This window comes from Dendrobium catenatum, unplaced genomic scaffold (assembly GCF_001605985.2).
Source record: "Dendrobium catenatum unplaced genomic scaffold, ASM160598v2 fragScaff_scaffold_621, whole genome shotgun sequence".
In the NCBI taxonomy this organism is placed as follows: Eukaryota; Viridiplantae; Streptophyta; class Magnoliopsida; order Asparagales; family Orchidaceae; genus Dendrobium; species Dendrobium catenatum.
Genome location: NW_021319083.1, coordinates 22791475 through 22808045, shown reverse-complemented (window position 1 = coordinate 22808045; position 16571 = coordinate 22791475). Strand labels below are relative to the sequence as shown.

At 35.5% G+C, this 16571-nt stretch overlaps 1 protein-coding gene across 5 annotated transcripts; it reads right to left on the bottom strand.

Annotated features, from left to right (window-relative positions):
* Nucleotides 1–4837: 4837 nt before the first annotated feature.
* On the bottom strand, nt 4838–9245 carry LOC110092368 (serine/threonine-protein kinase STY13). Of its 5 annotated transcripts, none has more exons than XM_020816886.2 (7): nt 9158–9245; nt 8387–8970; nt 6533–6654; nt 6064–6251; nt 5811–5985; nt 5567–5701; nt 4838–5149 (listed from the first exon to the last, which is right to left on the bottom strand). In XM_020816886.2, the coding sequence occupies exons 2-7, from the start codon at nt 8709–8711 to the stop codon at nt 4946–4948; spliced, it is 1149 nt and encodes a 382-aa protein (XP_020672545.1). In that variant the 5' UTR covers nt 8712–8970; nt 9158–9245; the 3' UTR covers nt 4838–4945. The 5 variants fall into 5 exon arrangements, with proteins under 5 accessions (XP_020672545.1, XP_020672544.1, XP_028551099.1 ...); XM_020816885.2 differs by having other exon boundaries at nt 8387–9041; nt 9158–9236; XM_028695266.1 differs by having other exon boundaries at nt 8387–8712; nt 8794–9231.
* Between the last annotated feature and the right edge of the window lie 7326 nt (nt 9246–16571).

The following is a 16571-nucleotide window of genomic DNA, read 5'->3' as shown; positions in this document are numbered from 1 at the left end:
CAAGTCATTTAGATCATGTGACTTTCATAGTAGATGTCATCACTTCAGGTCTTTCGGCATATCATATCATATCAATAAGTCTCCTTATTACTCACTTTTCATATTATTTAGGATTGCATCATAAATCTTATTTTAAAGAAAAGTTTATCAGCCCACCCCCCTGTACAGGGTAATATATCTCCATCCAACCTGAATAAGTCAATAATTTTTGTCAGCCTTTCTTATATACATACATTTCACAGCATATATAGCATAATAAACATCTATTATCACACTCAATGTTCAATTCATTGTATCATATTAATGCATGTAAAATTTGTATATGAACAAAAATTAGTGAAATTTATAAAAAAAAAAATGAATAAATTCTCTTTTTTATCATGTATGTGACCATTATAACAAGTATGCATATCATACATTGATATTATAAGATTTTAATAATTATTTATCTAAAATTTTCAAATTAGGAAATGTCCACCAAAATATAAAATTACCCAGTAAAAATTTAATATATTTATGTCAATATGTGTAGAATAATTAAAACTATAACATAATAAAAATTACACAATGGAAGTTTATTAAAATTAAAAATATCACAACTTTTATATATTTTGATCAAATTAAAATTAATAAAAAATAAAATACACAAAATCATTGGAATCAAAGATAGAGAAATGATAGCCTTCCTCGAGATGAGGAAATTTACTAACTGGACTAACTGATAAAAATAGCTCCAAGACCTTCAATGTCTAGGTTTTCTCTCCTCTCTCCTTTTTCCTCTCCTCTTTTCTATATTTTTCCTTTCTCCTTCTCTATTAAACACAAATTGGGATGGCAAATGGCTTATTAAGATATTTTAAATAAAATAATCTTAGGATGTATACATAATTATGCTAATTGCATAGTTTTTAGCATAAAATCCTTATAATCCTTTTATATCTTCAAATACATTGATCTAAAAATTATTAAAAAAAATATTCATAAAATATTCCAACATGTCTAGAATGCTTTGATAAAATCGATTTGCAAAATGGATACCCAACGGTCATAGAAAACCCGCTTGCACCTACTAGTATCAATTTTATACAATGCCTATAAAATTAGGATAAAATTATTATAATTAAAGTACAATAATATCTATGTTATGGAAAAGATGGTTTATAAATTAAAATTATAATGACTACTAAAATATTATTTGATTGGATCAAAATATGGTCATACATCTTATATGGCTCACTTTCAACACCTTAAATGCTTGCTCATGGCTAGGATATTTCAAGTACTCAAATTCTCAATATGGAATATCACTACTTATTAGATTTGTTCTTTTTTTATTCTAGAAATATGTATTAAAATCATTCAATCATGCTGCTTCCATTCCTTTTTTTCCATGGTAGCATTTTTGCAAAGAAGCTCAATGTGATCTCTTGGGAGGTTACTACAAGACCATGAGCTAAAGGAGGCTAGTTCTACTTTTTATCCCCTCTATCTCCTATGGTTTCAAATAAAGATTTATCTAGAGAATTATGAGATGTAATAATATCTTATCTTTTTGGTTTGGGTTTGTACGCTTTGATTTGGAACCATATAATCACAAAGTTTTCTTTTCTTTTTTTTTTTTAAAGTTTGTGTCATTGTTAACTTCATTAGACCTCATCTCTCTTCTTTTGTTGGGGATGAGTCTTTCTTCTTGCTATTTGAGATTCTTTGTCTAATGGCCTTAGATGTGTTGTGTTGGAGTCTTTGCCTTTCACTTTGACTACTCACTTCATTGATCTTATTAATGGTTAGATGACCACCTAACGAGTTATTTTTGGGAACAATAAGAATTAAATTATAAGGTTGCAAGTTAAACTCTTGTTCAAAGGAAATTCTATGGAAGGGCATTGATGGTCCTTCCTTTAATTTATTTTATGAGGCATCATATGATCATTTGCCTGAGGTGATTTGGTATCGAAATTTTTTCATTTGCTTCTCCATTTATTAATAGCTTGCAATTAATGGTGGGATCAATTATTTTGATGCCCTCATTATGAGAAACATTACTAGGCTTCAAATTTTCAATTATGTTGGAATAAAATTGAGACTCTAAGCTACCCTTTTTTTTTTCTTGCTCTTTTTCCAATGAAATCTTAAAAAGGTGGCTCCCACATCTACCTTAATTATTAGTCCCTATTTTCTTCATAACTTGCAGCACATTAATTTAAACAATATTTCAAAAGGCTTTAAGAAGTTTTATCTTATTTTGATGTAATGCATCATAAATCATATTTAGAGGGAAATGAATAAAATAAATTTTAGAAGTAATTTTGCTAGCTTCTCCTATATTCTAGTTAATATCAAAAGAGCTATTTGAGCTAAGTTAAATAGATGGAAAAGAAATCAAGCATGGGCAAAAAATATTTATGCTTTCTAGTTTTTTAGATGACATGTGTGGATTGATATCAAGTTCTTTTTCTATTGATGGTGTAACTAAAATTATAAAATTAGCAAAAGTCCAACACTAAGATGGGATAAATCTCATTATTTCTTACCACTTGATTATCCAATATCAATCATCAGCTGACATTGACTCCCACTACTGCATAGCACTCTACACCAATCAAGTATTAATCATTGTTTATCAACTAAGATTGACACTCATTCTCACTTACTACTTAACCAATGTTTTCTGAGATCCATAATCAACTAATCTCCAATGTCAACTTTCAAAATTTTGATGACAACCAACTCTTAATGGCCATCAACACCCATTGTTAATACATATCAAACCATGACATCAAACACCCATAGACCTACATCACCCAATCAATGTTGAAGCAATGAATAATTCTCATTGTTCATATACATAAAATTATAAATCTTAATACTCGATGTTTCCCCTTTGCTAACACCTATCAGACCATAATATCAATCATATGCTGATCAATGTCATTCAACATTCTCATTCGAGCAATATTTGTTGAAATCAACATATACTAAAATATAACTCTTAAAGCATGATATTACCCTTTTATTAATGCATGTTAGCCCACAATATTGCACAATAAATGGACACTATCATTTGATTTCCTTAGTCAACTAACACTCACCGACATGTATTAAACTTTAATTTGACGTTCATCAATTTTCAACATCTAATGCTTGTTATTTCCCTTCATCATTGCCCCTTGACCCATAACATTAGGTGTATGCTAATAGTATTACTTGACATCTACAAATGACTAATTTTTTTTCAATGTCCAACTCTTGATGTTCATCGATGTCCAACTTCCAACATCCACAATCACCCTTTAATGGTTCCTGCCATACCATAACTTTAAATGTCCACCGACCATTGCCATTATATATATATAATTAATTGATGGCCACTACTGACTCAAATCTGGTTATGTTTGATTCTCGATGTTCATTATCACTCTTCGTCATGCACATTAGTACAAAATAGTAGAGATATGCTAACCAATATCATCTAACATCTATAGTTGATCAATGTCTAACTCTTCACATTCACTAATGTCCAACTCTCAATGCGTGCCATTATCCTTTTTTAATGCTTGTCAACCCATAATATTAGACATCCATTGACTAATGTTGCCTAAATTTATAATTTATTAGCATTCACTAGCATCCAACTTTCAAAGCATGTTGGTGTCCAACTCTCTATGTATGTTGTCATCCTTCGACGATGTTAGTTTTCACATAAAATCATATATTTGTCGACTAACAACCACAAAGATTCACTGATTCTAACTCTAAACGTTCATTACAACCAACTCCCAATGCTAGTCATCACCTTTCACCAACACTATCAACACCCATTATCACTCATTAACACCCTCAATCTCCACCATAGGAGAAAGTCTATAAGAGTCTTTGGTTGCAAGAAAGAGCAAATCTCTATAACTTTAAACTCAACATGCAGAAGACAAATTTTTATGTGTGCATCTCTCTCTCTCTCTCTCTACTTGCGTATGTCTTGGTGGTAGGGGACATTAAAAAAATTTTTGATGCTAAATTTTATGAAATTGTATAATGATTTAATTGTAAATAAAGCATGCAAAATTAAGTCCTTACTTAACATCTACATAATGGAATACACATTAGCTTAATTATATAGGAGTGTTCAAATCAAAAATGACTTTTTTAGCATGTAAAAAATCATTTTAATGGTTAGGATTTTAAAAATAGATAAATTGAATACAAAAAGTACTTTAAAGGAAAGAGCATTACATGTTTTTCAATTCAACATCAAACTTAATCAAGGGATAAATGTTACAATCTGTCCATTTTATAGGTAATACAAGCAGTCTATTTTATAATTCTAAGTAAATAATACACAATTGATTGGTAATTATTTTATAACTCTCATTGCCGGTCATGAATTCACTTTTTCCTCTTTGTCACACACACACAGAGAGAGAGAGAGATAAGTGAATATAACTATTATAAAGTGATCATATAACTATTAAGGGACACCTTAGCACACATTTGCAAGCCTCTTTGTTGACATCCCAATCATCACCATTTGTGAGTCTTATATTGAGAATGAGATAATACTGAGTAAGATAGAGAAAAAGAATAATATAATGTATTAGAACTTTAAAACAAGAATTACATGGTGATCAACTTGTAAGAAAAGAGCTTAACAATCCAAACAATCTTAGAGAACTGTATACAAATTGGTTTCACACATTATAAATAACAACCCAATCCATATGATAAATCAATGAATATTACTTTCAACAAATCAGTTACAAACAATCTCTAACATTAGAAAAAACAAAAAGTATTTTGAGTCCCCAAATAAGCAAAATATGATTTAATAACAAAAGGGGGCAAATAAATGATCAATAAATATAAGATTGAACTTCAGAAACTACAACGGATATAAATAATGCACATCCTAATTACTCTTCCAGCTTTTAAAAACATATTAAAATTTCTAAGGGCCACGAGCTGCAAAGCAAAAGCAACCTTGAAACTGGTCTTCAGAGATCATGCCACCCCCTTTGTTTGTGTCAATAGCCTCTAAAAGTTTGACAATCTCGTCCATCTCTGGCCTTTTGTCTGGATTTGATTCCCAACATCTTTTCATAATATTTCCCAATGAATTTGGGCAACATCGTGGTATTTTTGGTCGCAAATCCTGTCGGTTGAAAAAAGGAATCTTTAGAACTTCAAATTCATATATTTAATGATAAACCAAGCTCAAATTTTGTAGATAAATAATATCTACATGATATATATCACTTGAGACAAAATGGTTAAGTCAATAAGAAAAAACCTTGGATTTAGATGATTTTTAGAGTATTACAGAATGCAATGTAGTTGTTTTTCAATAATAAAATCACATGTCATTCCTAGTTTTACCACCCACCCACCTTGAATCATCACCATGCTTAGTTATTATACCCAAAATTCTGTTACATAAGAAAACAATATTGGCGACAATTTTACACAATAGAAATTAATTGAAATTCATGATAAGGGGCATTTTCTTCATATAACTAACACAAATAGATCAGCAAGGATGAAATAATTTCAAGAAGAACAAAATAATTACCTTGTGAACTACAGCGTAAGAAACTTCACTGAAAGTAAGCTTATAGTATGGCATGTCGCAAACATATATCTCCCACAAACAAATACCAAAGCTATAGACATCACACTTTCTATTATAAGGCTTTCCTTCAAGAACCTACAAAAGCTTAAGACTCTCTGTCAAAAAATCACTCAGAAAACTTCCATTTTCAAGCCAAAATAACATATTTCAGCTTGAACAATAAAACAATTTTATGAAAGATCACCTCTGGAGCCATATATTGAAGAGTCCCAGTTTCACCTGTCATATCCTTGGGATTCTGAGCTTCAACACGAGCAACACCGAAGTCAGCAATCTTTACAGTTCTATTGGCAGTCAGCAACATATTTTCAGTTTTCACATCTCGATGGACGATCTTTTTTGAGTGAAGATAACTCAGGCTGAAAGATATCAGCAACAAAAATGAATAAGATAAAATTTCCACATAAAATGAAATGGTAAGGGTAAATCATTCTCACCCATGAGCAAGATCTAATGCGAGCTGAATCACAACCTTGAAAGGCAGCTTCCTTCGACTGTGTCTGATAAGATATTGTTTCAATGTGCCTCCAGGAACGTATTCCACAATAACACAGCATGCTGGTGCTGGAAGTGAGTTACTGCTTGGGATTTTCAGGTCAGCGGTTCCCATCGATGCTCCAACAAACTGTGACAAAGAATGATGAACTGATAAATTATCCAGATATAAATAAAAATTGAAACTTGATGAAAACACTTGCAAGATCCAAAACTAATACCAAAACACTGAATTTAGCCTCGACATTGAAAAAAAAAGTCCCAAAGATTAGCAGTTGGGAGAGTATCTCAAGCAAGTTTGAAATTTGAGATAAATTAATTCTTCTTTATATAAATTGAATGAGAAGATAAGTATTGAAAAAGATACGACAGATTCCGAATATAGAAAGTATAGAACAATAAAAAAATTACCTTTGTCACATGTAGGTTGTCAAGTTTGTGCCACATAGCAACTTCTTGTTGAAATGATGATCGAAGAGCAGCAGTAACAGTATCTGTTGCATGTTCATCTGCTCCCCAGTCCAATAGTTTCACTAGAATAATGGAAGTATGTTAAGAAGTATGTAAGGGATTACCCTTAATAAGATTAAACTTATTTAATTAGTTTTAAGCTTCATTTGGTATGACTTTCTTACTGCTTCTTAAAGTAGTTTTTTAATAAAAAATTAAGAATTTTGTACTAAAAAGCAGCTTTAAGAAGAAACAAGAAAGCCATTCCAAACGAAGCCTTAGTCTGGAACTCGAACATTTACAAAGACACAAAACTAATGCGGGCCGTAAACACAAAAGCAGGATTTTGATGTCACAAGCACTAGTTGGAAAAATATCTTGCAATAATACCATAACGAAAAGAGGTAGAAAAATATGTAGGTTAATCCTTAAGAATGGCATTTTATTTTATTATGGACATTTTATCTTCATGCACCATTACACCTTTTTGAGCACATTTCATGAAAAAAAGAGCAATGTTGCTACGTACGGGCTGTAAAAATATTTCATAAATGATAATGATAATGACAATATAAGTTTGAATATTAGATTATGAAAGAATGCTGAAGGAAATCTCAAAAGAAACAAATTGGCATGTGCAAACTCATGTAAATTTAACTATCATAAATTAACTAAGAAACATAATATAATGATTATTTCAATTTCTGTAACATCAACCAAAGTTAGGAAATACAACAAAACTATCGTCGGAATTTCCGGCAGTAAAATCTTGATAAAATGATATTGCTATTCTTATCTCCAACTTTATATGAAATTCACTTCAGTAAAATCTTGATAGACCATCGGAATTTCCGGTAGAAGTATATCCGCCGGTAGAAGCGGCGGTGTATCCGTGGGTAACTTAGTGGAGGATTTTCTGGCGGAAAAAAAACTGGCAAAAACGTCGGTTTTTGCAAAATTGGTCATAACTTCCAGCGGAAAATGCGCCGGAAATTACCGGCGGAACATACGGCCGATTTTCTACCGGCTTACTTAAATCAGACGAAATATTTCGGACGGAAACATTTCAGCAGACAATCCACCGGAAAAGACCATATTTTCCTTCCGCGGTCGTCTTTCTTCTCATTTTCACTCCTGCTCATTTTGCTTCGATCCAGTTCGCGTCTGTTGCCTCCTGTCAAATGGGTTATCCGCGCTAGAAATTTCGACGGATAAACCACCGGTAAGGGTGACTCGTAAACGACGAATATTGCTGCACAATTCTGCCGGAAATCCATCGGAAATATTTCCGGCGGAAAAATTCAACCACAAAAAGGTTTCCAATGCACGTTTTATCGTCGACTACATTTCCGCCAGAAATTCGCCGGAAATGCACCTTTCCAAGCGGAATTTTTCGATTTCCTGCGGATATGGGCCGCTAGTAATGAGAGATTTTTCGGCATGGTTTAATCTCTTCATATATCCCTTTTGTAAAATTAGTAGATTATTATATGTTTGTAGGCCATAACATAGGTGGACCTCACCCAGCCACATAAATTTATGCATTCTCAACTTTTTTTTTTCTTTTTTTTGGGTGATTTTGCATCTTTCCATATCTTGTTCGTCAATATTTTTTCTCGTTACAGTAAATAATCATACTCTCTTCCATAAGCGATGCATTGAATTTAATCATGCATACAGATGAAAAACATGAGAATAAATCATGTTAACAAAAAAAAAAAGCATCTACAATAACAAATATTAATTGTATTCAAGAGCTAGCAGGTAAATACAGGCTCATTGATGCAAGAAATTCTTGATAAACACTTAGTTTACCTGCAACATCTTGACCATCATAAATGCCTCGAAACACCGTACCATGTGTCCCCTGAGCTACAAGATACCTTATTTCAAGCTTAGAAAGATCAATTTCCCATTCCTTCTTGGATCTTCTAGAGCCAAGAACATCATTCAGCCAAATCTTGGAAAGTTTTTTCTCCAACTGAATATCTAAGCTTTTGAGATCAATCTGATCAGCCCTAAATAAAATATCCCTATTTTTGAAGCTCCCATGTCCTTTCAACTGAGACATTGATCTTTCCATAGCCTCAGCACCAACTACTCCAACGTTATTACTATCCTCTCCCTTCCTTGAATCCATTCTGCCAAAACTATCTAGTTACAGAACAAAAAACCCATCACAGTTGAATGAGCGTTGCATTTGAAGGAGAAAAAGTTTCCACCTTTATTTTCTGGGAAGTCAGTTTCCTACCACAAATGCATCATAAGGACACTACGCATCAATTCGTATTCAGCAGAATATTGGAATTGGAAAGCTCAAACCGCTAACTTTCTTCAAAAAAATCTGAACTACGAAAACCCGCAATCTGGACGACTAATTTTTACGAGAAAATCAACATCTACAAGCAGAGAGAAAGAGATATATATCGATCCAGCATAACAGAAAAATTGCCGCCACAGATGAAATCCTCTGTGGTGCAAATCGAGCCGACCATTAGTTAAAAGCCGGAGAAAAGAAAGGTGGGAGAGAGAGAGCGAGAGATTCCGGTTCTAAAATTAGAGATCGATAACAGCTGAACCACTCACCAGCCGAAATGTCTGTGAGAACGACGAGGGAAAAGAGCGGCATTTGAGCCATTGAAAGGAACGGAGGGAGGCCCTGCTTCCTATTTTGTTGGGATTTACATACATATCATTTTATTTTATTTATAGATATGATTTTATTTTATGCTACTTATATATCTAATATCTAAAATTTTAATATTATATTTATGTCACTCATATAAAATTCTAATATCAAATATATCACTAATATATTTTATTCTTATCACTTATACCTAGGGGTGTCAATTTCGGGTCACGGGTCGAGTTCGGGTCAAACCCGGAACTGACCAGAGTTCAATCGGGTCGACCATAACCCGACCAGGGTAGGCAAACGGGTCGAAAACATGGACCCAGACCAGACCCATCGGGCTGTCGGGTTGACCCGACCCGACACGGGACGCGAGCTCAGGCGCGTCATTCTAGGTCCTACTTTGCACACAAAATTTAAAGTGAGTTCAACCCATGTAGTGAGAATTAGAGAGGCGTCGAATGCTTAAAAATCTATTTGGTTTGAAGTAAAAATGTATCAAATATTTTAACTATAGAAATTTAAAAAATATTTATTTTTTATTTAAAGTAAAAAAAGTAAAATCTTAAAATATTTATAATTCATCATCTAGTTTAAGTTTAATATGTTTGAAAATAATTTGATTTAACTTATTTTTAAATACACTATAAATTCTTTATAATTACCCCTGCAAGCCTAAGCTTGTTGTTGTCCATCAACCACCACGACGTGTCCCACCCCATCAGTCATCAATCGTCGTCAATCACCATGTTCATTAGTAATCACATATTCACATGCATTTGTTGGCCACTACCACCGCCACCGCCCAACGTCAACTACTATCTCCACTGCCAACCACCAGCCACCACTATCATTCGACTTTATATTACATTAGTTTAATTCAAGTCAAACAAAAAATAATAACTTGCATTTATTTTATACTTATTTAAACATCTTTAAAAATTTCAAATGCATTGTATTCATTTTATACTGTATTTCATTTTACTCTACAATTTTTTTTACCCAACTAAACTGCCCTTATGTCAATGTTGTAACTTGATAACCTTTTCAATCATAGTAGGTCAATGGGGATTTATCTTGGGATTCTTTTACATGTGAACTAGGATTAGCAACAAGTTAAAATTTTAAGTGTCTAATAATAACAATATAAGAAAAAAAAATTAAGAACTTATTTGTAGCTTGAGCAAAACCCTATATTATGTTAATGTTGGAGAGGATAATCCAATAATGTTTGATGCAGATGTGGGAGAGATTCTAGTCCCACTTGCTGAAAAGAGATGTGGGATGCTAAGTAACAATGTAAGTACTCTTTTGGCCTCATTTGCCTAATGCTGATATGAGAGGGATTCTGGCTCCACTTGTCATATACAAGTGTGAGAGTCATTAGTGGAAGTGGAGTAATAAGTAGGCACTAAGACATATGTATGAAAATCATTGCATTGCACTATGTTATTGAATTAAGTAGAAGTTGCAATTTAAAATGAATGTTTGAAACTCTGTACGGATTTTGATGTAATATAAAAGTTAAGTGCAAATGAACTTCTAAGACTACGTGTTCTGCAAAGTATTTTGAAGTCCCTATGCAACTAGATTGTAAGTGAAATTGTTGAGCATGTTCTGGAAGTACTATAATGGTTTACTAGTTATCCATTGCTTTAATTTTTATTTATATCATATTTATTTTATTGAAAATTGATAATGAATGAATCAAGATAGGTTATTTACTAAGCTACTTATGCCCATTATGTTCTCTTATGTTTCAAGAAAAGGCAAAGGTTCTGATGAGTAGATCGGGGTATAGAAACATGCTTTAGAGTTTTAAAGGTGGAGGTATTATCTATTTCTTGATCCAATATTTAATTATTTGTTGTATAGACTTCAAAGATCTAGATTTTCATTAGATTTTTGGGGGCTATACTCCATTTGGTTGAGTCTTATTCCAACTTGATCGTGCCCTCTTGATTGAATCATTCTATTGTTCAATCATATCATAATTGAACACCACTTGATTTTGGATATAGACCTATACTTGTGTCATTCTTTTTCTTTCAAGCATATGATTTCTACTCGAATTGCTCTTGCACTTTGCAATTGTAAAGCTCCTTATGAATGTTTAAAACATTTTTACCTTTAAAGTGCTTGAACTCTACTCGAATTGCTCTTGCACTCTGAACATTCAGAGCTCCTTGTGAATATTTAAAACATTTTCATTTTTAAGAGCTTTTACTATTTATAAATATTTGAATCTTAAGATGGATAGTTGATAACTTTAAATATTGATTGCATTTGCATGTGTATGAGCTTAGTTAACACTTGATCATGTAATTCTAACGATATTAGTTAATGGTTTTAATTTGTTGTCACAATATCTTGACTATCATCATTAAATTACGATTAATCTTATAATAATATTCATTATATTTGTTGTATTCTTGAATATTCACGACGGTAGAGAGTGATATAGTTAGCATCTTAGCTTTGTATAAAGATCCAGCACACAAATAATTAAGAGAATATGGTTATAATGTTCATAAGAGACACCATAATTGATATGTCCTCAAAAATTTATCTTGATTGAGCACGAATCTCGAGGCAAAAAGCTAGTTGGAAACTTCAAAGATTAAACTCAGGAGCTCCCAAACTCCGATTTCAACGAGCTTATAGTCAAACTGAGCGTCTCGGAAACACGAACCTAATGACACCAAATTCAACCCAATCCGAGCCCAAATGGGTCCGAATCAAGGGCCTGAAGCGCTGTTGGAAGGTTCAAATCATAATTTGAGTTACCAAACAATCTTTGATTTTAACAAGCTTATACTCGAATCGAACGGTTCGACGAGACAAATCCAACGAGCCAAAGATCTCTAAATTCCGACATCACTAAGGCCTTCAAATGTCCAACTAACGGTGCATGATTGAAGGGTTCAACATCAACCGTCCATTCGATCACTCCCTGTTCGCCCTTGATCTCACGACTATTTACGAGCTATGCCACTCCAGAAAAACTATAAATAGAGCCCTCATTCTTTACAAAGGGGACTCAAGGGAAGAGAGAGAAGAAGAAGGAAAGAAGAAGAAAAAGGGGAAAGGGAGAATCCTCTCCTCCTCGACCACCGACGGAGTTCGTCCTACCGCCCGAACACGCCGGGATTCTGCGTGATATTCGGGAGAACGCATGAATTCTGCCCAACTTCCACGTGATGCTAAAATTCTTCCCAATTTGCAACAAAGTTTCCTCCTGACGCCGAAACTCCGCCCAAGTGAAGCCGGAGTTCTCTTCTGCCACCAACAGACGTCGGACTTCTACCTGACGTCGGACCTTCACTCTTCGCTAAGTTTCTACCCGACGCCGGACTTCTACCGGTTATCGGACTTCATTGAACGTTTACGCGAAGATGGATTTATTTCCATTGTTGGACTTCTACCAGACGCTGTCCTTCTGATCTTCGTCGTCAGACTACAGTCTTTCCAACCTCCGTCGCCCGCCGACTACGGTCCTCCTAACTTATCACTACAGGAAAAACACTGATTTCCGGAGGCATTTTCCGGCTGATTTCCGGCAGCCATGTTTCTGGCGGCTTTTAGACTTTTTTCTGACGGTTTTCTGGCGGTCACATTTCCGACGGCTTTTCCGGCGGCTTTTTAATGTTTCCGGTGGCTTTTAAAAATTTAATAAAAAATGAATAAAATTTTAAGCATTTAAATGATTTAACAAAAAATTATTAAAAGTAAAAATAACTATTAGCTTAATTTTCATCTTAAAATTAATTAGTTAGTTATTTTTTATTAAATATTATTTTTTATTTTAAATTAATTAGTTTTAATTTTTTATAATTAAAGTTTTTTATTATTTTCCTGTGGGGATATAGTTTAAATAATAAATATTGACAATTTAGACGTATTTACTTCTTAAGCAAAGCGGTCCGTCGTTTGAAATTCCACACAAGGAACCAGTGTTCGAAACCCCTTACACGTTGGAGCGCGCGCGGGGAGCTGGCGGCTGCACGCCGCGGGAGACGCGCGGGGGCAAATCGCCGGAGCGCGGGAAGCAAAGGGTGATGCCGGAGCGCCGGGGGGGTTGAGCCGGGATCGCGGAGCCGTGGGAGCGGGTTTATATTATTTATTTATTTTTTAATTTGATCGCGCAGTTTAAGACCGCCGATAAGCCGCCGGACAAAATTGCCGCGGAAAAACCGCCGGAATTCATTTTCCTACGCCGTTTTTACCGGCGTAATTTAACCGCTGGAAAACCGCCGGAAAACTACAAACCGCCAAAAAAGGTTTAATTACCGCCGGAAAAGGCCGCCGGAAATGGGTGATTTTCCTATAGTGTATGTCGCTCACTGACTACAGTCCTTCTGACTTACGTCGCCCACCTACTACGGTCTTTCTGACCTCCGTCGCCGCTGACTACAGTCCTTCCTGACTTATGTCGCCCGCCGACTACAAGTCTTCCCGACCTCTGTCGCCCGCCGACTACGGTCCTCCTGACTTACATCGCCCGCCAACTACAGTCTTTTCGACCATCTGTCGCCCGCCGAACTACGGTCCTTCCCTGACTTACGTCGCCCGCCGACTAACCAGTCCTTCTGACCTCTGTCGCCAGCGCGACTACAATCCTCCAACTTACGTCTCCCACTGACTACAAGCCTTCCTACTCCGTCGCCCACCGACTACGGTTCTCATCGACACAAACGAACATGTCAAATAGTGATTCTTTGATTTACATCATGTAATGTAATTTATAAGATGTACATCAAGCTAAGGCCTTCTCCCAAGGAAGGGCCTCATTTGTAATCGACTGCAAATACTAGTGGATTCGTTCAAACTGGGCGCTAGGTCCCGTGATTTTTTCCCCTTTTTCAGGGGTTTTACACGTAAAAACTTGGTGTCTCATAAAATGCTAGACCCTCTCTCCTTATCTGATTGCGTGCGGGATTTTCGTATAACGTTAAGACGAAAAACTTTATATTTCTCCACCGCCGCGATACTCCTGACGCAACAATAATTTTTATGTGAAAGCCCCTGAAAAGGAAAAAAACTACGGGACTGAATCCACTAGTGTTTGCAATTGATTACAAATGAGGCCCTTCCTTAGGAGGAAGGCCTTAGCTCGATGTAGCAAATCTACATCATATAGAGTGCATTATATGGTGGGAGTTGGAAGTATCAGTGTTGATATGTTGTTTGGTCGGCAAAAGAAAGCAATGTAGGTCAAAAGAATAATAATCAGATGACGGTGGTTCGAAAGGATCGTAGTTGGGCGATAGTGGTTGGAAGGATCTTAGTCTGGTGATGGTGGTCATAAAGACCATAGTCGGCAGGACGACGATGATCGGAAGGAGCAATATTTGACAAGCAACAGAAGTCAGAAGGATCGTAGTTAGCGAGCGACGGAGGTCAAAAATGATTGTAGTTGGGCTGACGATAAGAGGTCGGGAGGCCATAGTTTGGTAGATGACATAGGTCAGAAAGATCATAATCAGGAGACGATGGTAAAAAGATTGTAGTCCAAGGCGACGGTGGTCGAAAGGAATTATAGTTGGCGATGGTGGTTTGGAAAAGCCCATAGTTGCGGGCAATGGAGGATTGGAGGACCAAAGTTCGGGGGGGGGGGGGGGGGGGGGGGGGGGGGGGGGGCGACGGAAGTCAGGAGGATCGTCGTCCACAACGGTGTTCATAGAGAATTGTAGTTGGCAGGTGACGGTATTTAGGAGGTGAACTGCGTCACTAGCATCCAGGAAGAGTTTTGTTAAAAATTGGAAGACGGACGAAAGTCCCATGATAACCACGCAGTAGTTGGGAAGAGATTCGGCGGCAATCCAATGAATGGGTGAAAGTCCAATGATGGTCGATGAATGAGCAAAAGTTTGGTGTTGGTCAAGAAAGAATTCCGACGGCGGTCGAGAAGAAATCTGGCGGCAATTAGGAATAACTACGGTGGTGGTCGGGGAAGAACTCCAGTGATCGTTATGAAGAACTCCGATGGTGTAAGATGGTAAGAGAGCTCGATGATGGTCAGGAAAGAACTACGGTCGAGGGTTAGAAAGAACTCCAGCGTGGGTTGAAAAGATGTTTGATGTCGGTCGGGAAGAAAACTCTGGTGGCGTCGGGAAGAAAATTCGACGGTGGTTGGAAAGAACTCCAATGATAGTCGGGAAGAACTCCGGCGATGGTCAGGAAGAACTCCAAAGACGATCCAAAAAACTCCAGAGACGGTCAGGAAAGAGCTCCAACAGTGGTCAATGGCAAGAGAGCTCCACTGACGGTCAGAAAGAACTACGACGATATCCATTAAGAACTCTGGCGACGATTAGGAAGAAACCTCTACGGCGGACAGGAAGAACTCCGACAAACTGTAGGTGGTAAGATAGCTCCCAAATTTTCTCCTTCTTTCTCTCCCTTCCTGATGTGAAGAATGCGCGGCCTATTTATAAATTTTTTTAGAGCGACATGTCTCGTAAATAATAAAAAGAATCAAAGGCAACTGGTTGGGAGTGTTGTCAAATTGGAATAGACTCCAGATATTGATCCGCATCGTAATGTATGGAGCGTTTATCAATTTATTTATGAGTGCCCAAATGATGACAAAAATTAGGTGATCTTAGGCTCGTTAGATTCATCTTATCAAGCCGATCGATTCAATTATAAGCATGCAATTCATACAATCATTTGGTTATCCATTATTCTTTTACAATCCCCATATATGTTTTGGATCCTTGATTTGGGCTTATTATGGCTAAATTAGACTGATTTTGGTGTTATTGGTTTGCCTCCTTGAGTGTTTAATTTTGACTAAATTTGTACTAAATTGGAGATTAGATGTTCCCGATTTTAATTTTTTTTTAGAGCCTCAATCTCAATATTTACAAATCTGAGATAGTGTGTCGTCGAAAACGAATTGTTTGTGACAGTATCAAGTTTTAGAACCAAAAAACTACATGATTGATTCAAGGAATATAATTAAGTTTATACATATTATCTAATATTTTCAAAAACCAGATCTTTAAAAATAAATTAAGATAAGATGACAGTGTCTTTAGTTTAGTTGGATCTTGTTGACATGTAGCTATAAAATCCCATGACATGGAGCTATTGGATAGCTTATTAACACTTATATGCGGTTAACCCTAATAGTACTTTAGAATTTTGACATAATCTCTTAGTTGTTGTTAGCATACGAAGGTTGTTTAGTTAGTTGAGTTATTTGTTTAGTTATAGATCCTTCTGTGTCTTGTGATTGATTACTTGTTTAATTTATTGCACCAAGAGATGAAAGAAAAATTCTTTTTTTAATAAGTATCATGCATATATACAATCATTACTGCTTTAATTTTTTTTTTACAGGGCATATATTAAAATATTTAA